The sequence below is a fragment of the Microtus oregoni genome, unplaced genomic scaffold (assembly GCF_018167655.1).
Source record: "Microtus oregoni isolate MIOR12 unplaced genomic scaffold, Mior012 000002F_ref0000024, whole genome shotgun sequence".
Lineage (NCBI taxonomy): Eukaryota > Metazoa > Chordata > Mammalia > Rodentia > Cricetidae > Microtus > Microtus oregoni.
In genome coordinates this window covers 41,775,082-41,803,048 of record NW_024543061.1, presented here as the reverse complement: position 1 = coordinate 41,803,048, position 27,967 = coordinate 41,775,082, and the positions used below count along the sequence as shown (strand labels likewise).

At 40.5% G+C, this 27,967-nt stretch overlaps 1 protein-coding gene across 2 annotated transcripts in view; it reads left to right on the top strand.

The window, feature by feature from the left end:
- Positions 1-27,967, top strand: part of Shq1 (SHQ1, H/ACA ribonucleoprotein assembly factor) — a 107,775-nt gene that overhangs the window by 21,012 nt on the left and 58,796 nt on the right. Inside the window, exons 6-9 of one of the 2 annotated variants that reach the window (XM_041637941.1) lie at positions 2,054-2,181; positions 13,508-13,662; positions 15,810-15,863; positions 17,549-17,672. In XM_041637941.1, coding sequence (XP_041493875.1) covers positions 2,054-2,181; positions 13,508-13,662; positions 15,810-15,863; positions 17,549-17,672 — 461 coding nt within the window. The remainder of the gene's footprint in view (positions 1-2,053; positions 2,182-13,507; positions 13,663-15,809; positions 15,864-17,548; positions 17,673-27,967) is intronic. The other variant, XM_041637950.1, reaches the window with a different exon arrangement.

Below are 27,967 nucleotides of genomic sequence, written 5' to 3'. Positions count from 1 at the left end.
GGATACATCAAACTTAACCTGTCTCAGGTAGAAGTTATTAACCCTCTCCTCATATCTTTCAACCTCCTGGGGCACTGTCTCCATGAAGACCACTGTTGTCCTCTGCATTGCTGAGCCATAGTCCTGGCCATTGCTTTGGTTCTCAAAGTTCCTCATCCCCTGCTTTTTGAGGACCCTACCTTCTTCTTATATATCAGATGCACCTGCTTTGTTCCCTGTCCTCTGCCACCATCCTGTTCTGGCACAGCTTCTACTTCTTTAGAATCGCCCCTCTAAGATGCATGCCCTGTGTTCAGTGACCTTAGGGGTATTCCTAGTATGGCTTTCATGTGTGTCCAAACTTTTATCTTGTGTCTTGTCATCTACAAAGTTCACAGTCAAGAAGCAGGCAATGAATTACATATATATATGTGTGTGTATGTGTATACATATCTACATGTATATGTGTATATATAAAGTAAATTTACATTATTATGTTAGATCTAATTGATAGCTACTCTGAGGTGTTTGCAGTCTGTAGGCCATGGGTCAGACATGCCTGAAGGTTATTGTTATCAGTATCTTATTTTCAACTTATCTTGGCAATTCTTCTTCAATGTGATCCTTGTTTTCTAGGTATTTCTGTTTTTTGAGCTCAGGCTACTCTTATTTTTTTAGATTTTATTTTCTAGTTTAAATTATGCATCCATGTGTGATCTGAGTGTGGGGTTGTGCACAGGATGCAGTGCCTATAGAGGCCCGAAGAGGGAGGTGAATCCTTGGAGCCAGAGTGACAGGTGGTTGTGAGCTGCCTTGTGAGGAGTCTGGGAACCCAAATCAGATCCTCTGCAAAGGCAGTGCCTGCTGTTAACTGCTGAGCTGTCTCTCCAGTTCCTCTCCTAACTCTCTTAATATGAAATCTTTTTTAAAAAAATATTTTATTCATTTGTATTTTATGTACATTGGTGTTTTGCCTGTATGTATGTCTGTGTGAGGGCAGTGGATCCCCTGGAACAGGAATTACAGACAGTTGTGAACTGCCATGTGGATGCTGGGAATTGAACCCGGGTTCTCTAGAAGAGCAGCCAGTGCTTTTAACCCCTGAGCCATCTCGCCAGCCCCCTTAATGTGAATTCTTAATTGTCTTTCAACTGTTGATTGAAATAGTATTTCCCCCAAGGCCCTTAAATGTGTCAGTTTTGTTTTGCTATAGGATTTTTTTTGCTGCTGTGTTACGGCATTCTGCTATACTTGTGTCTCCGGTGGGACTATAAATTGTACAAGGGCCAGGGCAGTTTGTATCTTGTGAACAGAGAGAGGAACCTAGTGCCTAACGTGGATCTTAGAATATGGCACAAAGTCTTTCCTTTTTCTTCTTGATAATTTTTAAATTTTAAATTAAAATATAATGTACCATTTTCCCCCTTTCTTCCTCCAACATTTCCCTTGTCCTTTCCCTCTTAATGGCTCTGATACCTTTCTCCATACTCTCTCAAATTTATGACCTCTTTTTCTTTCATTATTATTCTCTTTCTCTCTCTCATGCCCCAAGCCTGTGAGTCTTTTTAATGTTGCCTCTATGTGTGTGATTTTAGGGCTGGTCGTTTATATTAGATAACCACGTGGGGGCTCATCCCCGGAAAAGACTAATTTCCCCTTCTCAGCAGTCATTAGTTGCCTGTGGAAATATACGCGTCCTGAATTACCTGTTCATCTGTTTGTGTTTCTGCGGCTGGGTCTGAAAGGTCTTTCCTTTATCATAGCATCTCTCAGATCTGGGCTGCTCATGAACCCAGCATTGGTTCCAGACTGCAGCGCAGTCAGGGTAGGAGGCTCCTCCTCGTGCCTTTTGTGGAAGACATCAGAAACGACTACTGTTCCTTCAGTTTAGTTGCCTTTTCCTTTATGGCATTGGTGACCATAGAAAAAGTCAGCGCAACTCTCAGTCTTCTCTCAGGTTGTGTATTGAGTTGATGTAATCTCTATTTCTGTGCAAATGTGATAAATTAAGATTATAAAAAAAGAAAGGAAACCAGTGAAATCTGATGTAATAAGCCCATTCATTTTTGAGCAGAGCTGACTTCTTTGAAGATGAGGCAGTCGAACAGATTTTGAAGTACAATCCTTGGTGGAATGATGCACATGCAAAAATGATGGCCTCTTTGGGAAAGAGCCAAGAACAAGGAGATGATGCTGCATTAGGTAAGAAACTCAAATGAGTGTTTCATTGTGAACATTTGTGATTTTTAAAACTCTCATTGCTGTGCCAAGCCACTGCCTTTCATGTTGTATGGCATATGATTTTAATTGCTTTTCATTGTGAAAATGGGATTTTTGGTTGCTAATTGTGCCTCATTTGTTTGCTTTTCTCTGCTGGTATTTAAACTGTAAGGTACCATAGCCTGTGCTGCATGCACAGGTTCCAGGTGTTAGTCCTGTGCTTTAAAATTCCACACTAAATCATTCAGTTATTGTTTGTTGGAAAATTCTTATGAAGTAGATTTTACCTTAGACTCAGTGGTATCTTTTTAAGTTTTTGAATTGATTGATTTTTAGAAATAAGGATATTGACATACATTCATAGTTGAAGAATGTGCTTGAGAGATACGACCGTGCCCCTGTGCTGAGGACACATGAGTATGAGTAGGGGAGACGCAGGCTATGCCTTTGCTCTTACATGAATTGGATGTGGCCTCCTCTGTTTATTCTCAGGTAGTGGGATGAGGAAGCCAGAATAGCTGTCTTTCCATCACAGTTTCCAGAGCATGGTGAAACAGTTTGTACTGGAGAATGTTGAGGGGGGATTTCACAAGAGGTGACTGTCCCATGTGAAGATAAGCATTACCAGAGTCCTTTCTTGGGTGCGTATGTTCTCATCATTGGTCCAGCACAAGCTGCTTGTTCTAAGTCTGTACAGTAGGGTCATAATGGTTTCAGTTAGATCAGAGCAAGAGTCCTATGTTATCTGATAGGTGATTTGGCTTTTCTTTATATACTAAAACTAAATTTCAGCATTTAATGAACGGAGTGCATAGGCAAGAATAAATATTCTGGAGAACAGTAAATGGAATGTAAACTTCCCTGTTGTGGAATATTGGTTTAAGGGGCTTTACATTTGTTTATGCTATGGAATACTTGTTTGATGGTGCAAAGATGTGTTGTATTCTTTTATGTTACATTTGTTTAACTCTGTAAAGCTGTGTTACTTTGCCTGCCTAAAACACCTGATTGTCTAATAAAGAACTGAACAGCCAATAGCAATGCAGGAGAAAGGATAGGCGGGGCTGCCAAGCAGAAAGAATAAATAGGACGAGAAATAAAAATCTGGGCTTGAGAATAGGGAAAGAGGGAAGAGTAAGAAAAGGAGGAGAGGAGGATGCCAGGGGCCAGCCACCCAGCCAGTCATAGAGTAAGAAGGAAAGAAAGATATGTAGAATAAGGAAAGGTTAAAAGCTCAGAGGCAAAATGTAGTTAAAGAGAAACAGGGTAATTTAAGTTAGAAAAACAGGCTAGAAATAAGCCAACCTAAGACTGTGCATTCATAGTTTAAGAATAAATCTCGGTGTATTTATTTCGGAGCTGGGTGGTGGCCCCAAAAGAGTTTAAAAAAAAAATCCAGCTACACTTTCCTTCTCCAGGTTTCTTCTCCTAAAAACTATTACTGTTTACAGTTTTGAGTGTATTTCACTTGAGTTTATTTTTGTGTTGACTGTCAAACCCACGGCCTTATATATATATATATATATATATATATATATATATATATATGTTAAACACACACTTTTACCCCCAAATTGTACCCCGACCCCACCCCACCCCAAGCTGTATTCTTAGCCTGGGGTGTTTTTAAAGTACAGACATCACAGCTAAATATTTGGTTTACTATGGTGTACACAAAAGGTGCTGTGCCTGTGGCCTTGCCATCATTGTTGCTGAGCGCCTTCCACATGGGCATACCCAGATCATTCGCCTAAGCCGCCGGCTGCTGTCCAGTGCTGCGTGTCCCGGGAGGGGGAGCCTTTGGGCTGTATTGCTGACAGTCATTTGGTTTACTGCTCTCACTGATCGTACAGGAGCTATTTTTTACCTCAGTCCAACTGAAGTAGTTATGGGCTCTTCTGCATCAGTCCCTAAAAGCTGTCTTCAAGCAGCCCAGTCAGCTGCTGTTCACTCCTTTGTTCAGCATGTGATAGAGTGATTATTATGTAATAGGCAGTAAGACCAGTTTATTAAGTGTTTTTGTGGTTAAGCTTTGTTAGAGTTTGGATAGTTTCTACCAGAGCGGAAAACCTGCCATTGTAAATTTAGAAACTAGACTATTGGTTCTAAGTATAGGTGTGTGTGCCATTGTCCTCAGTGTGCTCTGTGCTTGTATTTAGAGACTATTGGTTCTAAAGTATAGGTGTGTGTGCCATTGTCCTCAGTGTGCTCTGTGCTTGTATTTAGAAACTGACTATTGGTTCTAAAGTATAGGTGTGTGTGCCATTGTCCTCAGTGTGCTCTGTGGTTGTGTTTAGAAACTGACTGTTGGTTCTGAGTATAGGTGTGTGTGCCATTGTCCTCAGTGTGCTCTGTGGTTGTGTTTAGAAACTGACTGTTGGTTCTGAGTATAGGTGTGTGTGCCATTGTCCTCAGTGTGCTCTGTGCTTGTATTTAGAAACTGACTGTTGGTTCTGAGTATAGGTGTGTGTGCCATTGTCCTCAGTGTGCTCTGTGGTTGTGTTTGGTCTGTGCTTATGACTCCTGCAGACCCCTTCCCCAGCTAAGAGACCTGCAGATGTAGCATTGTTGACTCGATCTGGGTCATTAAGGATGAGCTAAGTAGGTCTCAAGACGTTTGCTCCTAAAGGTCAGCTGCCCTCCCGGTTTTGGCAGTGCTGTGGTTTGAGAGGAAGCTTGTGATGGTGTAGTTGAGATTTCTCTCCACCAGAGGGAGCTAGTTGCCCTAAAAATCAGAAGGCATGCTCTTTGATTTCAGTTCTAGCTTGCTCTCCTTTAATAATGGCAGTGTGTTCTGAGGCCAGTTCTCCATGTCAGCAGTGCTTCGGGTGAGGTCCTCTGTAATTTTAACAGATTGAGCCAGTGCTCTGTCCTTTTAACCGCTGACTCCCGACCCTTTATCTGACTTGTAGCCAGATTGGTGGTTCAGGCAGTCTGCTCAGCCATTACGGTGATTCATTCTAAAAGTCACCTTTCAAAACAGCTAGGCTATGTGATCTAAGGTGGAGGAACTTGAGCTGTATTGAACAGAAAGGGCCTCCTCCATTATGACAGGTATAAGGTTAAGTATAGGCAGGACACAGCTGAATATGAGGCTTGCATTTAACTCCCCCCTCACTGCCAGCTGAGTGACTGCAGCCTTGGGTTGCTGTGGAAATCTGCCTCCTTCAGAGCTGCCGTCAGGATTGAATGAGGCTGTGTGTATGAAAGCCTCCCTGCATTGTGAGTCTTAGAGATTATTGTTAGAGAGTGAACTGAGTGGCAGGAGAGCTAGGAATTGAATGACTTCTCTGTCAAATTGCCATTTTTGTACATTCTACAAATCTTTAATGGAAAATTCCTTGTTAATGAGATTTTTTTCTTTCATTTTATTCTTATTCAAATATTTGAGACACCCAGAACTGGAGGAATGAACTGGCGTGTCGAACTAGGGTAAAATATGGGAGAAAAGAAATAAAGCAAAGAACTAGCTTTATAGTTCCGTTTACCAAGATACATATTGCTGCTGTCTCTCGTCTCCTCCCGATTGTCTCTGCCCTTCTCTGCTGCCTTGCCTTCCTGCTTTGTGCCCCGCAGTGAGATGCTGTCATTCAGATGGGACATTGCAGATGATAGGGATGTACCTTGGAGTCGTCCTTCATCGTACTATCGTGACCTTTGTTTTGAGTTCTTGATATGCTGTAGGTGGGAAACTTAGGTGCTGTCTTTGCTCGGGTGGTGACACTGGTCATATTTATTGGAGCCCAGAGTTACAGAAGGGAGTCTGACTAACTAACATCTTCAGCTTTGTAAACATCCAGGTTTTCCTCCCCCAAAGACTCCTGAATGGCAGCTTTAAGTGCTGTGCTCCCTGGGAGCTCCGGTTTCACGAGGATGGACTCACCGCATTTCCCAAGTTGTCTTTCAGTGGTTAACGTCAGCCCAGGAGTCTTGGCACATGATTGCTTGTTATGACACCACATACCATTTACAGCCCATGAACTTCCTTGCAGGGCCGTCCTGTTTGGCACCAGTGAGCCCTGGAGTGTTTGTGGAGATAACTGGTAGTGTCAGTTTTGAAAGTGGTGGAACGGCAGGGCTGCCCATTTAGCTGAGGGCTCGAGTGCAGCGCAGGTTCTTGATCTGTTTCCAGTACACGTACAATGTAATAGACAGATATGTGTTACTCAGAGGAGCCAGATTATGGATGACTGAATCGCTGATCCAGACAAGACAGGGTTGTTTGGGAGGGGGATTTAAAGAGGAAGAGAAGGTTTAAAGTAACAGAATCAGAAAGAGTTTGGGAGAAAGAGCAAATACCTCAACAACATCTTTCCATCTTCATGGGACTCCTTCATAGGTCTCAAACATACCAACAAGGTAGGTTGCTAATGTCTGTCAGAAAGTAGCCGTGGGCAATTTGTTGTGATGTTTGGGCACCAGCATCTCCTCCAACACTATTGAGCTGACTTTACTAAAGATTATTTTTAAGAGTATTAATATCTGAAATGTTGTCAACTCTGCAGCTAAGTCATACAAATGCTTGCTTGATAGGTGTTGCTTGAGATGGTGACCACTCAGGTGTTGGGATTTCCTGTACTGCTGCTGGGTTAGACCTGATTGGTGCTGACTACTCCAAGTTCCCCTTTGGAATGTGATTTACCATCTTGATAAATTGGGGTTTAGGAAACTCATACTGATTGATTGAGGAAAATCCAATTGATTTCTATAATGATATCCTCATTAGTTGTATATCTGATTCTTTCGGTTGGCTCAAATATAAAATATGTTTGAACTAAGAAGGCCAAAATGGAATCTAGAAATCCTCAGAAAAAGTTGATATTTTAAGAAAAGGCTAATACAAAGGCTAGTGGCAACTAGCATCTTTAAATTCAAGAGCACAGTTAAGTAGGCTTTTCCTATGCTGTACAGTCCTTGAAAGTGATAGAGAATGTGTGGATAGTCTTCCATTTGGAGTGTAACTTTGTACATGCTGAGGTTAACCTTTTCATATTGTCAAACAAGTATGGCTATCGTTACTTAAGAATGGAGACACGGCCCTGTAGAAGAGTTGGCGTGTTTAAAGACAGTTCTGGGCATGCTTTCTCTGTGATTCAAGAGTTATGTGGAAGCTGAGGTCTTTATTAGTCAGCCAGGGTATAAAGGCTTTTCTCTAGTGAGATAATATTACTGTGAACACCTGGCACTTTCCTATTAGCTAAATTAATGACTGTCGGAAAAACTGTGCTTAAGGGAATCCTGTCTGAAATCTTGCTAAGTACAAGGGTCTTAAAGACTTTGTCAAGTGTACTTTCTTCGTGTATTGAGTTTGTTTCTTCATGTAGCTTCTTTAAGCTGAATCTTTCAACATGAACTGAGTACTTCCATTTAAATAAAGGCATCTTTAGATGAGCCCTTCAGTGAGGCAAACAACATTCAGTTATCTGTCTTAACTATTTGTAAACATTTTTCTCTAAAGAATGTTTTACCTGACACATACCTATGTTTTATTCTTTTTGAAATACATATTCTTTAACTATGATGGCCAACAAATTAAATGAGTTATTAAAATCATTTGTCATTGTGGAAGCCATGCCTGTATAAGTGCATTTCTTCCTTCATTTTTGCATAGATTTGCTAACATGGTTGAAAAAAAATAATTGAATATATTTTAGAATCTATTTTTGTGCACTAAGTACATTTTAACAAGTAAAAGAAGTATAGTTTCTAGCAATTTCAGTGTGTTTAGATGTATTTTTCTTTTTGGCTGGAAAATTTTTAAACAAGTAAAAAAGTCATGTTAAACTTAAGCTCATACAAGAAGGTGAGTTTGGAAAATTATATATGAAAAGGGCTATGGTAATCATGTCTCTGTTACTATAACAAAATAATAGCGCTAACTACAAAAGAGGACATGATGGTTTGGCCTTGTGCTTTTGGGCCCGTGATAGATCAGAAAATTATAGCTGAAGCTCATGGTGAGAGATTGGAAAAGGCTGGATTCTTACTATCCTTCTTAGGCTTGCTCCCTGTGATCTTTGTCGTCTCATTTGGCTCTGCCTTAAAGATTCTACTATATCAATTCCCACCATAGGTTAGATAACAGAACCTTTATTTACCTTGTGGGCTTTGGGGACACTTATCCAAACTAATGCAAGGGCTTATATCATTTTATATGACTTTTGTCAAATTGTGAATAGGGGGACAGTCTTGTTGAGCTGAGGCACCTCTGTCTATCAGGAGAATGATTAAAGAAAATTAAAAGGCAGCTTAATAATTGTTGATCTCTGGATAAGGTAGTGGCTTTTCATGACTCTTCTTTTCTAAGAGACCTCCTTGAGTCACAGCCGAGCACATCTCACTCTGCTAGGAGCTGGGTTTCCTTTCTTTACTTGCGGCTGGATGTGACCACGTGCTTGAGTACTGACTGGAGGGGCATGATGGGTAGTGCTCTGTGTACTTTCTGGGTCCCTTCTTTAGAAAGAAGGTGCTTGCCATCCTCCTCCTACTTTCTGCTTTCTCATCATTTAGGAAATGATACAAGCCTAGAGCAGCCATCTTGAATGTGTGTAGAAAGAAGTCATAAACCAGGCAATCCAATGCCCACCAGGCCCTGGTCCCTTCCCAGGGTAGTGGAGGGGGGGAAGCTTATGTTTTCCCTCAGCTATTGTTCGTCCGCTACTGGCAGCTCTTGGTCACAGCAGTTTAACCAGTCTTATATGTTGCAAGTTATTCTGACATAATTTTTTTGTAATTTTCTTCCTTTGTTTTAAAGATTTTTTTAAATTTATTATGTATACAGTGTTTTGCCTGCATATATAACTGCACACTAGAAGAGGGCGCCAGACCTCATAGGTAGATATGAGCCACCATATGGATGCTGGGAATTGAACTCAGGACCTCTGGAAGAGCAACCAATGCTCTTAACCTCTGAACTATATCCCTTTAACTCTCTGACCTAACTTTTATATGAAGCATGAGAAGTGGAAGCAGGGCTCTTCTGCTAGTGGGATTTAAAAGTGAATGATAGGAAATGGTTTAAAAAATACTAATTTGAAAGATGTGAGATCAGGTGCACTTTTATTTGGGGATAGCCATACTTGGCAGTGCCATCCGTGCCATGCTAACTTTGGCAGCTTGAAGGGTGGAAGAGTAAGAATCACATGGATTCTTCATGTGATTTTAGAGAAGCATTGAGACCAGGCAGCATGTGTCAGGGGAGTTCCTGCTGTGAAAGGACATTGTGTGAATCTGTGAAATTGATGCCTGGGTTGTGACAGAGACCCCAGGATGTTAAGAGGTGCCAGCCTTGACTCTCTACCATGGAGAGTGTCGTACCAGGCGTGGAACTAGGCTCTGGTGGTTGGAATGAGAGTAACCCGCATAGGCTCATGTGTTTGGATACTTGGTCCCCAGTTGCTACAATTGTTTGGGAAGGGTTAGAAGGTACAAGGGAGGAGGTGTGTCATTAGGAGTGGACTTTGGAGTTTCAAAAGATTCACATCATTCCCAGGTAGCTCTTTCTGCCTCTTCCTTACAGATCAAGTTGTGAGCTCTCAGCTGCTTCTGTTGCCATGTCTTTTCTTCACCATCTTTGATTCTAACCCTCTGAAACCATAAGCTCATTAAATGCTTTTGTTTCGTTTTGGTTTGGTTTGGTTTTTCAAGACCAGGTTTCTCTGTAGCTTTGGAGCCTGTCCTGAAACTACCTAGGGGTAGGCTTTTAAATTTTATAACCTTATTCCACTTTTAGTTGTCTCTCTTTGCTTGGTGCTTGTGGTTGAAATATGAGCTCTCGTTGTCCTGTTCTATTGCTGTGCTTCCCCCACTTGCTGCCATACCTCCACCTCCGTGCCATGATTGACTCTTACCCTCTAGAACCATAAGCCGAATAAACTCTTCCTTCTGTCAGCTACTTCTGGTTGTGATAGTTTGTGATAGCAACAAAAAAGTAACTAATAAAGCCAGTTTTGCTTACAAGAACTAGAACTGAATGAACAGTTTGTGTTTTTGGTGGTTATTCTTTCTGATCATGCTTTTGACTCTGTATAGTATTGAGGACTAATAGTGTTAGTGTGAGAGAGAATAGAAAATATGTTGCATGACCATTGTGTAACTGTAGAATGATTTTATGATGGGATTGTGCTTGCCATGCTCATGGAAGCTACTGAATTTGGATCCCAGCACCAACATAAAATGCTGGGTGAGTGTGGTAGTCTATTTACAATCCTAGAAATAGAGACGGGATCCCCAGAGCAAGCTGACTAGCTAGACTAGCAGAATTGGTGAGCTCCAGGCTCACCAAAAGGAAAGTATGGAGGAAAATGCCTGATGCCAACCATCTGGCCTCCACATGCAGGCACACACATACAAACATATATTTCCACATACCATAAAATAGACACATGCACACAGAGATTTTTTTAAAAGACTTGATATTAAGAGATATATGGTAGATTGCCTAAATTGTAGGCATCAAAGGAAACTAAGAAACTGAAGTCTCATATTTGCTTGTCTTCATGAAAATAAAGCATTTTGTTGTATCATTAACATTTAAGCATTTCAGTGTGTTATTTTAGAATATGTAGTCAATATTTAGTAAAAGTGACTGATAGAAAAAGTGAAACATTTTTTCTCTTTTATCATGAAATATTTAATAATGGAAATTGGGGAAAATACTGTATTGTCAACAGCTGTCAAAAACCAAAAGTACTTTGAAGTAACAAAAGCAGCAATTCTGTCTGACAAAGTTGGTGGTTCAGTATAGTGGGATTCACTGTTTATTTGGAATAAAGTGAAGTCTTGAAACATGAAAAGCTAGCTTCCAGATAGATTTTATTATTCCATTAGATATTGCTGTTGTTATTATTATTTTTTTTACGGTTTTTAAAATGTGTAGTAATGCTTTGTCTGCATGTATATCCATGTACTACACATATTCCTGGTGCCTGCAAGAGGTCAGAAGAGAGCGTCAGATCCCCTGGAATGGGAGTTAAAGATTGTTTTGAACTGTCATGCGGGTGCTGGGACTGAAACCTGGGTCCTCTGGAAGAGTAGCTAGTGCTTTAAACCACTGAGCTATCTCTCCAGCCCCAAGTGAGACAACCTTAAGAGAGTTCATGTATGATTTAGGAGTTGGAAAAAACTTTAACCAAGGCTCTAAATCCAGAATCTATCTTCCTTCCTTCCTTCCTTCCTTCCTTCCTTCCTTCCTTCCTTCCTTCCCTGTTTGGAATTATATTGAAAACAGTTTCTGAGGCAAAAGGTATCCCAAAATCAGCAGATTTGGAATTTGGTTGGGATTTATATTTAATATATTTAATTTATTGCTTGTGTGTGTGTGTGTGTGTGATGTTTGTGGGTCTATATATTCCATGGCTCATGTATGGAGGTTAGAGAACAACTTTGTGGGGTTGATTTTTTTTCCTTCCCCCTTTATTGAGTTCTTGGGAACAAATTTGGGTTGTCCTTGGCCATTATTGGCATGTGTTTTTACCCAATGAGCTATCTTGCTGACCCAAGGATTTATTTATAATTCACAAAAAGTTTATAAAAAATTTGACAGGCCAAGCTGTTCAATAGGAAAAATTGGACAGAACAAAGTTTGATGGGCAATTCACAGAGCAAACCCAGTTTGCCAACACAACTAGGAAATAATGCCATCTGTTTAGCAGAGTGGCACTAACTGAAGTACCCGACCATTAGTAAGTGAATCACAGTTAAGTTTCTTGCTGTAGAACAGCTTATCTCTATACTGTGTTCTCGCTGTCTCCATATATTAGAGTTCAGGTCTGGCTCTGATTCGTCCTCTGCTTGGGGCCTTGCAAGACTGTGGTAGCTCAGATATGACTTGCCTGTGGGATGAGAGTTATGAGTACAGCCCAACATGAAATCATAAACTTGCATAAAATATTATGAAACCTTTTAATGCTCTTTTTTTGTGACTAGATTGTGTGGTTCTTTGGACGTGGTTATCATGACATGGTAGCATCTTTTCGTAAGGTTAAAAGGTTGGACATAGGATGTGGGATTCCCCTCTGTATGCTGTGAATACCATTGGTTAATGAATAAAGCTACTTTGGCCTGTTGTAGCACAGAATAGGGCAAGGCAGGAATTCTAAGCAGATAAAGGAGGGAAGAGTAGCTGCCAAAAGATAAAGATGCTCGCTAGAGCCTATTGGAACTTTGCCCGTAGGCCACGACCTCGTAGTGATGCATGGATTAATAGAGATGGGTTAATTTAAGATGTAAGAGCTAGCTAGAAATATGCGTAAGCTAATAGGCCAAGCAGTGTTTTAATTAGTACAGTTTTTGTGTAATTTTTTTCGGGTCTGGGTGGCCAGAAACGAACAAGCAGTCTCAGTCTATAGACATACTTATTAGCCAATTATGCCCATCTCTTTTTAAAAGTAGGTATTGGTTGTTGCATTCTTTTCTCTAGGCTCATATTATTGTTGACAGAATTTTCTTCCTTCAATCTGCAAAGCTTTGGCCCCGTTTTCTTGCCAGCTTTTAAATGGGGCAACCTTCAGATTGTGGAGGTTCCAGAAGTACCTGCCACATAGCCTTTTCACAGGCCATCTCACCCCAGGAATATCCTGGCTCTACTCCAACAGTAATGGAATGTGAACATGGCAATGACTGTCCCGTCATCTTTGTCACATTCTGATGGACAGAACCAAGTGACAAGATCTTGTCCACAAAGGGAGTGATGCCGCTCTTTGTGGGTCATCTCGGAATTCTCCATACCACAGTCACTTAAATCCATTAAACTGGAAAGAAGTGGAAAAAGTGCTGCTAAGTTTATTACCAGGCAGGGTGAGAAGTATTTCCAGGAAGGTGTCCTGGTAGTTTTATGTCAGCTTGACACAATCTAGAGTCATTCTGGAAGATGGATCCTCAAATGACAAAAAGACCCCACTAGATTGGTCAGTATCTGTGTCAGGAAGCTCATAATTGTCTTTAATGACTGTTCCTGAGGGCATGATATCTCTAGCCTCCTGCATACACACACACACACACACACACACACACACACACACACACACAATTTAAAATAATGAGAATAAAACTTAGGAAAAATATTTGTGAAGTCAGAAACTACTATTGAAATGTAGGAGGAAAGGTCTGGAAGGTTTGAACAGATGCATGACTCTTAATAAAGCTTGAAAAGCCTCCTTTAAGAAATTGCCTTATATGTAGAGTTATGGATAAATAACTTTGATTTTGCTTTCTATATTCGGAGTTCCAGTTTTGGCAAATCTTCTGCACTGGGTGTTTTATGAACCTGAATGGCACATTTAATTTTCAAAGCTGTGTTTTCTTTTAGTGTCTTTTTCAGATGAGGAAAAATATCAGCTACGAAAATTTGTAAATAAGTCTTACCTGCTGGACAAGACAGCTCACCGTCAAGTGTACTACAGTTTAGTTGACATCCTTCTGGCCTATTGCTATGAAGTACGTGTCACTGAAGGAGATCACAATGTAAGTCTGTGTGTTTGTCATTGTGGTAGACCACTGTGTTAGCTCAGGGGAGCTAGGGCTTCGCTACCTGTTGAGAGCAGAGCCTGTTGTGATAGATTACTTAGGGGCTGTCCCAGCAGAAGTAACTATGGTCTTGTCTCTTCTCTCTTGGCAGTAGATCTACTAGATAGATAGCAGAGCAGAGAAGTGTAAGGAAGTAAGCCAAGGGTAGAAAGGAAGGCCGTGTCATTTGACACTAGAGAGTAGCAAAAGAGCCAACTACCACACTTGTGTTTTTCTCCAAGCTTCATCTATCTCATGCAGAGTAAAGCCTTTTGCACTTTTGCAGAAAAGAATCTTAGTATACAGTGTGTACTTTAAAAGATTTGTATGTCAGTCCCATTTTTTCAAATCTTGAATCACATTTCTTTTTGTTATTTAATAGAATCGTCTCAGGCCGAGGCAAGAGGTTTGAAAGATCAAAGCCAGCCTGAGCTGTAAATGGAGACCCCGCTTTGACTTTTTGTTCATCTTCTTATTGTATACTAAAGAAACCATGGGTCGTGTCATTATTTTATTTATTTATTTATTTTTTAACTTTATTTTATGTGCAATGATGTGAAGGTGTCAGATCACCCAGGGACTGGATTTACACACACTTATGAGCTGCCATGTAGGGTTCTGGGAATTGAACTCGAGTCTCTGGAAGAGCAGTCGGTGCTCATAACCACTGAGCCATCTTTCCAGCCCCGTGTCATTATTTTAAAGACAGCATGTTCAATCACCAGTGCATCCAGTCTTTGAATTAATGAAGAGATAAATGCTGGAAAACCAAAGTCTTTCTAGGTAGTGTGGCCTCACTATTTGTAATTACTTGTGCTCAGAATTTTAGCCTTATCATATGCTTTCCTTTTTCTTTTTGATTATGCAGATAATTTATATCATTGGATTTCCCATAATTCCAATAGTTAGTAATAACAACAGTTACAAGATGATTTGTCTGGTTTTCTTTCACTGTGCATGTGTGTGTGTGCTCGCACTCATCTACACTGTGATTTAATTTACCTCACACAGCATCCTACTGTCAATAGTAGTTTGAGATGACATTTCTTTGTTGTCATGATTCTGAAAATTTCTGAAGTGACTTTTGCAGTCTGCATGTGATCTAAGTGAATAATCTTGGGGTATCAAGAATGTAATTATCTGAAAATACTTTATTTTCAAGTCTTTTTAAAATTAATTTATTTTCATTTTCTGTGTATTACTGTTTTGCCATGGGCCTTGGGTCCCCTGGAACTAGAATTACAAACTGTTGTGAGCTGCCATATGGGTTCTGGGAATTGAACCCAGGTCCTCTCGAAGAGCAGCCAGTGCTCTTAACCACTGAGCCATCTCTCCAGCCCCTCAAGTCATTTTTTAAGGACGTTCTAAGTTGATAAAATGTTTACTTAGTCAAAAAAATAAAGATTCATCATTTTATATTATCGAGTCCTTTAAATTTTTTGAAAGATTTTAAATTTTGTGTTTTTGAGGTTTTGCCTGCACATATGTATGTTGCACCATGTTTGTGCCTGTGGAGGTCAGAAAGGGGCATTAGATACCCTCGAACTGGAGTTATGAGTGGTTGTGCGCCACCATGTGGGAGCTTCGAAATGAACCCAGGTCCTGTACAAGAACAGCTAGTACTCTGGACTACCGAGCCCTTTCTCTAGCCCCACATACTAAATCTCGATGAGAGAAAGTGTTATACTTGATAAAATTTGCCAATTTTTCTTTTATTTGCATGTTTAAAATCATGAAGTCTTGCAACTTTGCAAGGCTTTAGACTACTGTTAATCTCGCATGCATTTTCTGAAAGGCAGTTTCTATGGGGTTTTCAGGTGCCCAGCAGCAGTTCAACAGCGAATGATTTAGTGGAGAAAGAAACAGCAAACATTTTGCTTCAGTTCTGTTTGTATGCCCCTGCTTATTTGTTTGTACATTCTGATGCTCTCATTAGTGAAGTGATTAATTCCACAAAATTCCAAGCACGGTGAACAGAGACATCTTCTATTAGTCTCTGCATCAATACACTCATAAATATATCATTTTTGTACTAGTTCCAGTGAATATATTTGTTTCATTTTCAAATGACTTTTGATGGTGACACTGCTTTCTTCAACACAAAGGTCGAGTCTGCGTGGACTATCAGAAAGCTGAGCCCAACTCTCTGCTGGTTTGAGGTATGAGTTCTACTTGAAATTGTTTACACTTTCGTTGTTTATAAAATTATTTTTTCTGTTGTTCATTTTGGTTAGTTCAAGCAATTTTTTGTTGTTTAAAATTTTTTTTAATATTTTTACATTGGGAGCTTTATTATACTTTTAAAAAAATAAACTTGTTACCGGACAGTGATGGCGCATGCCTTTAATCCCAGCACTCGGGAGGCAGAGGCAGGCGGATCTCTGTGAGTTCGAGGCCAGCCTGGTCTACAAGAACTAGTTCCAGTACAGGCTCCAAAGCTACAGAGAAATCCTGTCTAGAAAAACCGAAAATAAATAAGTAAATGAAATAAAATAAGAATAAACTTGTTGGAATAGTCAATCAGGAAGCATTTTAGAAATTGTGGCGGAACACTGAGGATACTGTGGGTTGTTGAGAAAATGTGGACAGAACTGCAGGTATGTTAGTAAAATGGGACGCAGAGTTCAACATAGGTAACAAACCCAGGTGATAATGGACTACCAGAGTCACGTGCCGTGTTTTATATCTCCTATTTATCTTGTTCTTCAGTAACCTTATTGAACAACACTCAGTAAGGTGAGTGTTGCTGAATTTACATGTAAAGAAACTTAGATCATATAGTTTAAAACAAATTGTTCTGCATCCTATTATTTTATGGTTAGAGCTGCTAACCTCTTTTTAAAAACATTAAAATTGGGGGCTGGAGAGATGGCTCAGGTTAAGAGCACTGACTACTTACTCTTCCAGAGATCCTGAGTTCAATTTCCAGCAACCGCATGGTGGCTCACAACCATCTGCAATGAGATCTGGTGCCCTCTTCTGGTGTACAAGCATACATCCAGGCAAAACCCTGTACACATAATAAATAAAGAAAGAAATCTTTAAAATAATTAAGATTTTATTTGTCACTATTACTATTTTGCAGGGCACTTATCATAGCATGTATGTGAAAGTCAGGGAACAATTTTGTGGAATCAGTTCTTACCATCCACCTTTATGTGGGTTCCATGGATTGAACTCAGGTTTACCAGGTACAAAGCACCTCTACCCGTGGAGCCTTCCCACCGGCCTGCTATCCTCTTTTAGTGTGACGATAGTTGGTTTTGTTTCTATTTTCTAAAAATTTTTCTACAGTTTTCATAACATTTATTAAAAAATAGTTATCTTTTACATTTCTGAGTTTGGAACAATTTGTCTAACATCAAAGTCGTACCATCAGTTCAGATAATGCATACTTTAAGTTGTACAGTGGAGGTTGCTTCATATATTACTTCCTTCTGTGAGGAGGTAAGAGTCGCATCACTGAGTATGAGACTGTTATGTTCCAGTAGTAAGAGTAGACCGGCAGCATTGCCAGCCACCTCAGCTGGTAGCTACTTATAAAGTCAGGAAGCCTGTCCCTGTCCCCACTTTACCATCAAGTCCAAATCCATGTCTGGATGCCTGTCCCAATTAAGACTCTAAAATGCCCCTGCTGCACGTATGGGCTTTAATCCACACGTGTGATCTGTTGATGCAGCCTGAGGAAGAGTGAGTCTGTGACCAAGTGAGGTGTACAAGAAGAATCTCACTTGTGCCAGTGATCAGGGGTTCAGAGTTTAATTGGGATTGTTCCTTTTTGACTGTGTGATTTTTGTTGTGTATGTATGTTATGGAAATTACTTACTGATATGACTCTTCATAGACTTGGACAGACGTTCCTGAAATCCTGGTGTCTTTTGGAAGGAGAGTTTTGTGCTATCCACTTTATCGTCATTTCAAGCTGGTGATGAAAGCCTACAGAGACACCATAAAGATACTGCAGCTAGGTACGGTAGGCTTGCATATCTGGGCATGAGAAGTAAAGTTTTAGTATGTGGAGATGTACTCATGACTTTTACTCTTTTCTGTACATACATAAGTAACAAAAGTAATCAAATCCACTCCCCAGGATATAAAAGATAATGTTACTCTACAGAGATACACAGCCATGCTTACTTTTTTTTTTTTTTTTTAATTTCCAAGACACGGTTTCTCTGTAACTTTGGAACCTGTCCTGGAACTATCCAGGCTGGCCTTGAACTCACAGAGATCCACTTGCCTCTGCCTTCCGATTGTTGGGGATTGTTGGGATTAAAGGTGTGTATGCCTCTGCCTCCCAAGTGTTGGGATTAAAGGTGTGCACCACCACTGCCCGGCCATGCTTACCTTTTCTGAGAAGGGGGAATGAATAGATCATGCCACCCTGAAGATAGATTGTGTTTTCAGTGTTTCTTGGATTCCTGTAACTTTCTAGGCACTGGGGTGGGACTGAGGGTCCAGTAATGACATGTGATAAATTCTCTCCTCATTGAGCTTTACAGCATTGTCAGAGACTGATAAATAAACCAGCAGCTCCAGTCCAGAGCCACAGCTGCTCTGACCAAGAAGTAGAGTGATTGTTTAGGCAGGCACTTGTCACCTCTACTTGAGAAAGAAGGGAGGAATTTAAAGGAAAAGCATCAATACTCAGAAGACTCTGGACTGATGCTAAATTTAGCGTAAAAAGTCAAGTAATTTCTGGCTGTAAGAATATGGAAAATTCCAGGCTTCAAAACAGATTCCAAAGCGCCCATACCAACAGCATTAGAAAGGATTAATTTCCAAGGTAATGATTTTGAAGGGAGCATCATCTGTTTGTGTAGATTAGTTCTGGTACATTCATTTAAAGTCACTTTCCGCACTTCTTGGTCTTTCTTTTTTGTCCGGCCACTGTGCGGGGGCTTGTCTTTCCTTTGCCCTTTTAAAGGTGTTACTGGGGTTTAGTTTTCAGGCTCACATAAGAAGGGAAGTCCTTCCTCCTGTCCATGAGAAGGGAAGCTCATCATCCCCCATGTTCAGGTGACTTCATTGGATTGCTAGGGAAAATCCCATCTTCGTTGTTTTGTCCCAAGGGACACCTAGCTTTGTTGTCCTCAGTGTTCCCTCTGGGGGAGGCACGCCTGAAGTAGGTTATAATTGTGAAAATGAATCGAATCATAGTTAACTGAAAGATGCCTTTTCATTCACGGATAGATTTAGACTAGTAGTGTTTTACTTTGAAGGATTGTTGTTTAGGATACATGAGTGAGTATCATTGAGAAATCTATCTCCTTTAACAAACTGCCTTTTTTGGTATGTTATTTTTCTGTTGCTTTCCATCCAATGTACTTCTTGAATCTCTAAAATTACCTTGAGAAATCAATCTACTCTAAATGACTAATTGTCAAGCTGGAGCTATACATCACAATTACTTGCTTTTTGTTGTCTTGCAAGATTTTCTGAGCATTGTTCATAGATTTAAGCTTGGAGGCTCTTGTGTTATGGCTTCCAGGAGGAAGCCAGCAAAACTGTGCATGTTCTCATACACATCCACTCTCGCTCTCATTCATGTATACTATTGCTTCTTTCTTCTTATTCTGGGAAGTAATCTGGCACTCTGGAGTTTTATTTGAAAAGTAATCAGTTCTGTGATTGCATAACCCAAAATAAATTTGATTGCCTTGACTTACAGTCTAATCAATTATTCAAACAGTTTTAGTAGGTTAGAGCTGAAATTGAGACTTAACTTTTCATCATTATCACTCACAAAAAAAATAGTCCTATCAGCTATATTTTGTTGGCAGCAGACTTGAAATAACACACTAGAACCCCCTTTGAAATGAATGTGAGCCGACTAAGCCACAGTGCTGGGTTCTGAAACTGGCTTAAGTTGTGCTTAGTGCGGAAGCAGAGCTCTGGGTTGTCCTGAGCCTGTGCCATTGGATGTGAGTGTGACAAGCTCTGAATGAGGTTGTGACCTGTGCATGTTCAGATGGATGGCACAGGAATGCCATTATTATCACTGAGGAGTCTCATTTTTTTTTTTTTTTTGGACACTTCATAAGTTAAGTGGAAATAGCACCAGCTTGGCATTTGGTGTTTTCCAAGAATGAATTTGTATCTACTTAAAATTCAGAACACAGCCCTAGCAGTCACACTTTTATTGTAAAGGTCAGGTAGTGCTTGCATAGTTGAAAGTAATGAATGACTCTTTCCCACAAAGAAATACTGATCTCAGATGGATGAGTTTCCAGAACTAACGTGGGAACGCTTCAGAAGCCACAGAGAATCGCTCGTGATAACTAAGGTGAGAGTTTTCAAAGAGCCATGAACTTGCTTTATCTGACTTTACAGCATCCTTTACCAGGATGCTTTGCTGGGCCTTGAGCATCTTTAAGTTTCCTGCATCCTTACCTCTTACCATCTTACAGAAGGCCCTGCTTATCTGTCTCTTTTGTTGTATATTAAATCCAAACTTCCACAGGATGGGAACTGACCTTGCCCTGGTCAGCACTGTTTTAGTGCTTTACCCATATGGTTGGCTGTTCTCCCTCTTCGTTCCTTCTGCAGCACAAAACTCTCCCTTGTAGCCAGGTGGTGGTGGCACACACCTTTAATCCCAGTACTTGGGAGGCAGAGGCAGGTGGATCTCTACGAGTTTGAGGCCAGCTTGGTCTACCGAGTGAGTTCTAGGACAGGCTGCAAAGCTACGCAGAGAAACCCTGTCTCGAAAAACCGAAAACCAAAACAAAACCTCCCCCTTGTATCCTCTGTTCCTGACTCCTGGGCAAATGTCACTGCCTCCTGCTGGCTGATTTTTCTTTTTCTTTTTCTTTTTTTTCTTTTTCGAGACAGGGTTTCTCTGTGGTTTTGGAGCCTGTCCTGGAACTAGCTCTTGTAGACCAGGCTGGTCTCGAACTCACAGAGATCCGCCTGCCTCTGCCTCCCAAGTGCTGGGATTATGATTTTTCTCTTTTTTAAGCACGAATAGAACCCATCCTAGAGCCATCCTTTAGTAGTTTTCAGTCATTTGGAAATGAAAACAGTTGAAAAAAAAAAAAACTAGTTTCCGGTCTACCTTAGAGTTATTCTACTGGAAGCTACAAGCCGTATCATCCATTACTTGATCATACATTGTATACATCTTGAATATTTGGATTTGTGTCTCTGCCTCTAAACACTATAAGGTTTTTCTCACTCTGCGGTTGGAGGGCAGCAAGCAAGTTCCACCTTTGAGCTCATTCTGTGTCCCCATTGCTGTGGATGGAAAGCATACATGGTTTCTATAATCCTATAGGTTTTTCTGACACTTAAGATTCTATACATGATTTCTCGCTAGTCCTAGTTACAAGATGAGTCTAATTTCAGGACTTGAAGTTTTAACTTCGTACTTGTAAAGAGGAAACCTTGACTTGTCTGGCTTGTGCCTTCCTCAGATTGTGTAGCCAGTAGAGAGTAGGACAGCTATCGAGGAAGGGGCCTCTCCCTTTGTTTAATGGGCAAATCACATCTCTAATGGCTAAGTTACCATATTGACATTGCTGCCATGGGAAGTACCGGTTGCTTCCAATAGAATAGCCCTTGCTGCACAGCTACCACAGTTGCTCTTCCCTGCTTTCTGATGGGGGCAGGTGCGAGTTCTTGGTCTGTTCCTGTTTTCAGGGAAAGGAGGTTGAACTCCCTGTGGGCTCTTTTCAAGTAGGCTTTGGCCCATTTTGTCCTGTGTGAGCCTGAGTGGAAATGGTAATCACACCCTAGCTGACATGAAGTTGCTATTTTCTATGTGTTAGCTCCAGGCTCCCTTCTTCTGATGCCTTCTTATCTCAGTTCACGGCTAGTGCCATCTAGTAAAGCAGGAATTACTGCCACATGTTTGCAGAGGAAAAGCAGTCTCTAAAAAATTAAGGGAATGGCCAGCCAGAGTAGATGACACAGCCTGAACTGACTCCATGTCTGTCTAACTCAAAGTCTGGGCCCTCTTGACTATTGGATTCATTATTAATGGAGTCTGGCGTTAGCCTCATAATAACCTGCACTGATCGTGAGAAGGCCAGTGTTGTTGCAGTGAGGGGCTAGGTTTCAGGGTGCTCCTGAAACACATTTGCTGCTGGGGCAGTGAGTGTATGGGGTTCATGATATGGCCGTTTTGTGTGTTAGGATTTTTTTTTTTTAAATAAAAAGTTGTTTGTTTTTTCTAAGTCTGTACTCTTAACCACTTTATTATGTTTTCTAGTTCAGTTTAGTCATTTAGTTTGGGCAGCTGTATGAGAAATTTTGGTTATTAACACATAGAAAATTAGAGTTTAGAGGAGCTGGGTGTGGCTGGGGTGTAGCTCAGTAAGGAGGCTTGCCTTCTCTGTGCAGTGTTCAGTGTTCTAGGTTCTGTTCCTAGTACCCAGAAAAGAGGTAAGAAAAATCTGTCTGTCTCATTTCTAAGGCTACAGAAACCTATGCTTCTGTAAATACTTGAAGTCTGATGAATGCTAGACAGTATGCAGCCCAAGAAACTTTTTTCATGGATTGAAGGCCAGTTTCACATGAGATGAGTAGCAGCCCTTACATAGAGGTTACTAACAGAGCTCAGTAATAACAGACTTCTCAGAAATTACTGCTTCACAGTCCTCTTCTGTAGATACAGTAACATGATCAGAAGAAAGCAGTTGCCAGGGCACCAAGTACAGGCCTTTGGGCTGACATGATTTTCATTTTTAAGAGATGTAGGTGATTATAAATTGAGGCATCTGTGGCAAGTGTATTATATGAACTTAGAATTCTGATGAAACTTTACAAATGAATTTCTTCTTTTTTAAAATTTATTTTATGTGTATTAGTGTTTTGCCTGTGTGCATGTCTGTGAGAGGGTGTCAGATGTTGGAATTACAGACAATTGTGAGCTGTCATGTGGGTCCTGGGAATTGAACCCAGGTCCTCTGGAAGAGCAGTCAGTGCTCTTAACTGCTGAACCATCTGCTCAGCCTGTGAATTTCTTCTTAATATTTAAGTTTTATTTATTTAGAGTCAGTTTAGGAAATAGTGTGTGTATACATGTACATGCTTGTTTATGTCTGTGTGTTCTACACGCAGGTGTATATTTTCATGTGTGTGTACATGTACATGCTTGTTTATGTCTGTGTGTTCTGCATGTAGGTGTATATTTTCATGTGCGTGGACACATGTGCTTGTCACATATGTATGTTTGTAGAGGCCTGATGTTGGTGTTGGTTGTCATTCCTAAAGCCAATGACTTTACTGAGTCATTGTGTCTCTGTAGTACCCATGGCTCACTGATTCCGGATAGTCTAGGATGCTTGCTTGTTCTAGGGATCCCTTGTCTTTGCTTCTAGTTGTTGGGATTGCAGGTGGCCTCCAGTTCTCACACCTGTGCTTTATCCACTCAGCCAGCTCCCCGTTTCAAAAGTATTAGAAAATACGAAGATACATCCCCAAATTAGATATTACCAGATGAGTTTATTTAGATAGACTAATATGAACACTTTTTAGACCTTTTAATTTTTATTGCTCAGATACATGCTGTGCAACTGTTCTGCAGTCTACTCAGTGAGGGTTTGTTGAGTGCCTGCTATGTCAAGGACCTGCTGAGCTGGGTCCTGAAAATGCAGTAGTGTGGATAGGGGAATGATAAACATTACATACTCCAAAGGGTGTTTAGAAATTTCACTTTTCATTACTGAGGGTTGAACCTAAAGCCTGAAAGTGTGCTATGGTTGAACCATAGACCTAGTCTGCTCCCAAGGTTGTTTGGTTTAGTGTTTTGAATCGTGTGTATAAGAAGAAGCTCAGAAGTGTAGAGAGTGAAAATCTAAAACCAGGGAAACTGATTTAGGGCATGTCACCTCCAATAGAAGGGAGTTGCTGCTATATTTGACTTCCATGTCTCAGTCCGACCATTTCCTAGCACACTATCAAGTATCTGTTAATTGGTTGATGAGTTTATCTATTAATTGATTTATTCAACAGACAGTTTAAATGAGTACCTACTTGGAAAAACTCTTCTGGACAAAGGACCCAATTAAAAATTAAGAGCAATAGAAAGAAGAATTAGTAGCTTTTCAGATGTTGCTGACCCTCAGTAGTGGCTTGCTTTTAGCTATAGCCAACACTACTTTGATGATGATGAATCCACGGACTCTATCTCTTTCACTTACTTGCAGAGAAAGTTCTGAAGGCAGCAGAAAAGTTTCATGGTCTGAGCACTGGAGGAAATAGGTTTGTTAGAAAGGTTCCTTCTTTCATAGGAAGTTCCAGGAGTCATGTGCCAGGGTGGTGACTTTACATGCCATAATGGCACTGGTGGCAAGTTCATCCGAGGCAAGAAAGTTTACAATGAGAACTTTATCCCAAAGTATAAGGTCCTGGTAACTTGTCAGTGACAAATGCTGAACAAGCACAAATGTTTCCCATTGTTTCATGTGCGCTGCTGAGACTGAGTGGTTGGGTGATTCATGTGGTCTTTAGGAAGGTGAAAGAAGGCATCTTGGAAGCCAGCAAGAAGATCCCCATTGCCAGCTGGGGACTGTTGTAATTAATTTGATTTGTATGCATCTTAACCACTAGACCATTCCTTGTGCAGCTCAGGAGAGCACATCCCATCTCCTGCTCACAGTACCCTGGAACCTTTGTGCTCTCCCCGTGCTTCTTTGCTGTCCTGCTTAGTTTTGGGTTTTGGATTTTATTTGTTTGGTTTTAGTTTTTGTCAGTTTCATACAAGTTAGAGTTATCTGGGAAGGGGAACCTCAGTTGAGAAAATGCCATCAGATTGCATGTAAGCAAGTCTCTGTGTATTGTTTTGATTGATGTAGAATGGTCCAGCCCATTGTGGGTCCTGCCTTTCCAGTGCAGGTGGTTGTGAGGTGTGTAAGAATGCAAACTGAGCAAACCAGGAGGAGCAGGCTTGGTCTCTGCTTCAGTTCCTACCTCTAGGTTCCTACCTTGAGTTTCTATCCTGACTTTTCTTCTTGGTGGACTACAAGTTGTGAAAGGAAATAAACCCTTTACTCTCCAAGTTGCTTTTAGTCATGGTGATTTTTCACAATAGAAACCATAACTGAAACATTTGAGTTACATATTTTCCTTATTCCCCTTCGCGTCTAGCTTGATTGAAGAGATAAGTTTATGATTATGAATAAAAACTAAAGTGAGAGGGGACACAGGCCTTAGTGTCTGTGTCACTCAGCACTGAAGCAAGTGCTGTGCACTGGCAGGCACACGGCACAAAGTACCCTCCTTAAAAGAAACATTCAGTTTAACAAAGAGAGTCGGGATGATTCACTTGAGGTTGGACAAGTCCTCATGAAGGTTATATGGTGGTATACTGCCTTCCCATCATCTAGATACTAGTCATCTAAACCCTAATTAAAATCTTACAGGAGCAAGCTTTAGAGCGGGAGTCTACTCCCAAATTGCGGTACTGAGCCAGAAGGGTGGAAAGTATAGACACTGTGATTGAGCTGACCTGAGCTACTCTTCTTTCTCCTGCCTCAAGCATAGAGGCTTGAAATCCTATCTTTTCATTAGAGTGCCAGTTTGTTTCTGTCTCTGCAGTGCTTCTATCTTCCAGTTCATGTTAGCCAGCCTCAGAGCATTCGTAGGTTTCTACGTAGCCCATCTAGAAGGATGTTGATGTGCAATGGCCGTCAAAGGGAAGAAAACCTTGTCCACTTGTTTCCACAGAATCCCTGCCTCTAATATTCCTGGCACCCACTAAGTATTGTTAGCTGTTATAAGTGTGTAGATTGTTTTCATGGTAATTTGGAAGTTAAAATTATAAGAAAAGTTCTTTGTTCGCTTAAAATACAGTACAGAGGGCAGCATTTCCCACATGGTTTGCATGTTATAATTGCCTTCTAGTTACTGTGAATTGCTAATAGTTTAAGATTTAATGTTCTGTTCCTTGAAGCTTGGTTATGTATGTTGCTTACTGGGGGTAATGGCTCTAAATCAGCTGATTTCTTAAATACTTCACATCCACGTTATAGTTCTTGAACTGTTTAGTTAATATGCTTTGCTAAGTTCTTCCGTTTCTTAGCTGAGTAATATAGAAAATGAAGAAGTTAGTTACAGTTTTTTCAAATGTGTGATTTTTAAAAACTTCATAATTAGTTCCCTTTGACTATCTATAAAGTTAGCCAAAGCTTTTTAAAAATGGGAATAGCTTTCATTCTGTCTTTTGTAAGAAGATGAAGTCGTATTTATTTAAAATGAAGTTAGGGTGGGGAGAGAGGAAAACTTTTATTTGACTTGAGGTCCTATTGAAGGCTAATATTGGAACCTAGATGAAATCAAATGAGTCATTTTATATGCCCCCCCAGAGGGCATACAAGAATTCCATTTATGTAACTTAAGAGTTTCTTTAAATAAGGAGCTCACCTTTAAATACTAGCCAGCGACAGGCATGCAGGTGTTGAGCAGACATGAGTCTGGTCTTCTTTCTGTGCGGGGCAGTACACAGAATCAATGAAGAGTAGAAAGGTATGCACAGCATGGCCTTAGCCTTTGAAGAGTTTGTTGTCTGACAAGAATGAAGGAACAAAAGACAGGACATATGTATGCATTTGTAAGATAAGGGGGCTTGGTGGCAGATGATAAATGGCTCAGTTGAGAAACTACTTACTCCACAAGTTTGAAGACCAGAGTTTGGATTTCTAGTACCAGCATAAATGCCAAGTGGGCATGTTGGCCTGTTTGTAACACTAGCTCCTGAGAAGTGAGACTAGGATAGCCAGAGTAAACTAGCTAGTTCGCCTAGCTGAATTGGATGCTCTGGGTTCAAGTAAAAGAACTTGCCTTAGTGTATGAGGTGGAAAGTAATCAAGCACCTCTGGCCTTTGCATGTATGTATATGATAAAAAGTGTGTATAAAAGGAAAAAGAGAAGGTCCCTTAAGAAAATACCTTAAGTGTTCCTAAAAGATCGAATCTATCCTGTTTGGTCCTTGAGTTAAGTATTTTAATTTTTTTCGTCTCATTTATTTATGTAGGAGGGCTATTAAGATATGGCCTTGTATTCTGTAACCCAGGCTGACCTTAAACTCTTGATGTAGATAACTACCCTTGTACTACTGATTGTCCTACTTCTACCCTCCTTAGTTCCAACATTTTAGATATGTGTCACTATGCCTGGTTCTCCTTTTACATTGTAAGTGACTAAAAATAACAAAAGAAAAGTGGTACTTTGAGTCAGGTACGGTGGCACACACCCTTCATCTTGGCACCTGGGAGACTGTACAGGAAGACTGCAAATTCCTGCATGTGGAAGACTCTGTCCCATAAGAAAAACAAAATTATGTTTTGTGACATGAAAATTATATTCACTTCATATTTTAGTGTTCATAAATAAAGTTTTATTGGAACACAATGATGCCCAATCACTTACGTATTTTCTTTGGCTGCTTTTATAATTTAATGGCATAGTCAAGTAGATGCAGCAGAGATTACACAGCCTACAAAGCTAAAATATCAAATTTGTAGCTCTTTACAGAATAGATTTACCACCTTTGCCTCAAGTTTATCTTGAAGGATTGGAGGCTGAGGTCATGGGCTGCCTCCTATCCCTAACAGCAGGGTGCTAACATATATCACTTTCCTTGCTATCCCACCATGTAGGCAAGATGCAGCTGATCTATTTGGTTTGCAGTAGCATAGGATCCTCCTGACTAGGAGAAGCAAACTGAGATGTCTAGTTGGCCAAGCAGGAAGCAAATAAGGCAGGGTGTATGAAAACAGTGATGAGGCCTGGGTGAAATGGGCAGATACATGGTCCATCTGTCACCTGCTGTCACTGTGTTGTGTGTAGTCTTGACACTCTGCAGGACTTTAAAAGAAGTAGAAAGGAAGAATACTGATTGCCAACATTTTTTTAAAAAAATCACCTTGGCACGATATTCTCCACCATCAAAAGATGCATATGTGATGGGCTGAGTGGGTCTTGTTCCAGGCGCCGCTTGAAGAGCTGCGAGCTGTTCCTCCTGTGCGCTCACATGTCCTCTCTAGCTTCTGAGAGCCGCTTTCCCAAATCGAGCTAACAGTTCCCAAGGGCGTGTCAGAACTTTTGTTATTAAGCAGTATCAATTCAAACAGCTAAGTTTTAGTTGGACATGGGAATATGTGGCATATTCTTCGGATGAAGTTGTTGAATCATAATTGTGCTAAAATATTTTTGAAGTTTTTAGTATATGTTTTAAGTTTGTCTCAATAAGCTGTTTGTCTTTGACTTCTTAACTTGTCCATTTTTTACTTAGTACGTAAATGGGATTTTTTTTAAGGAG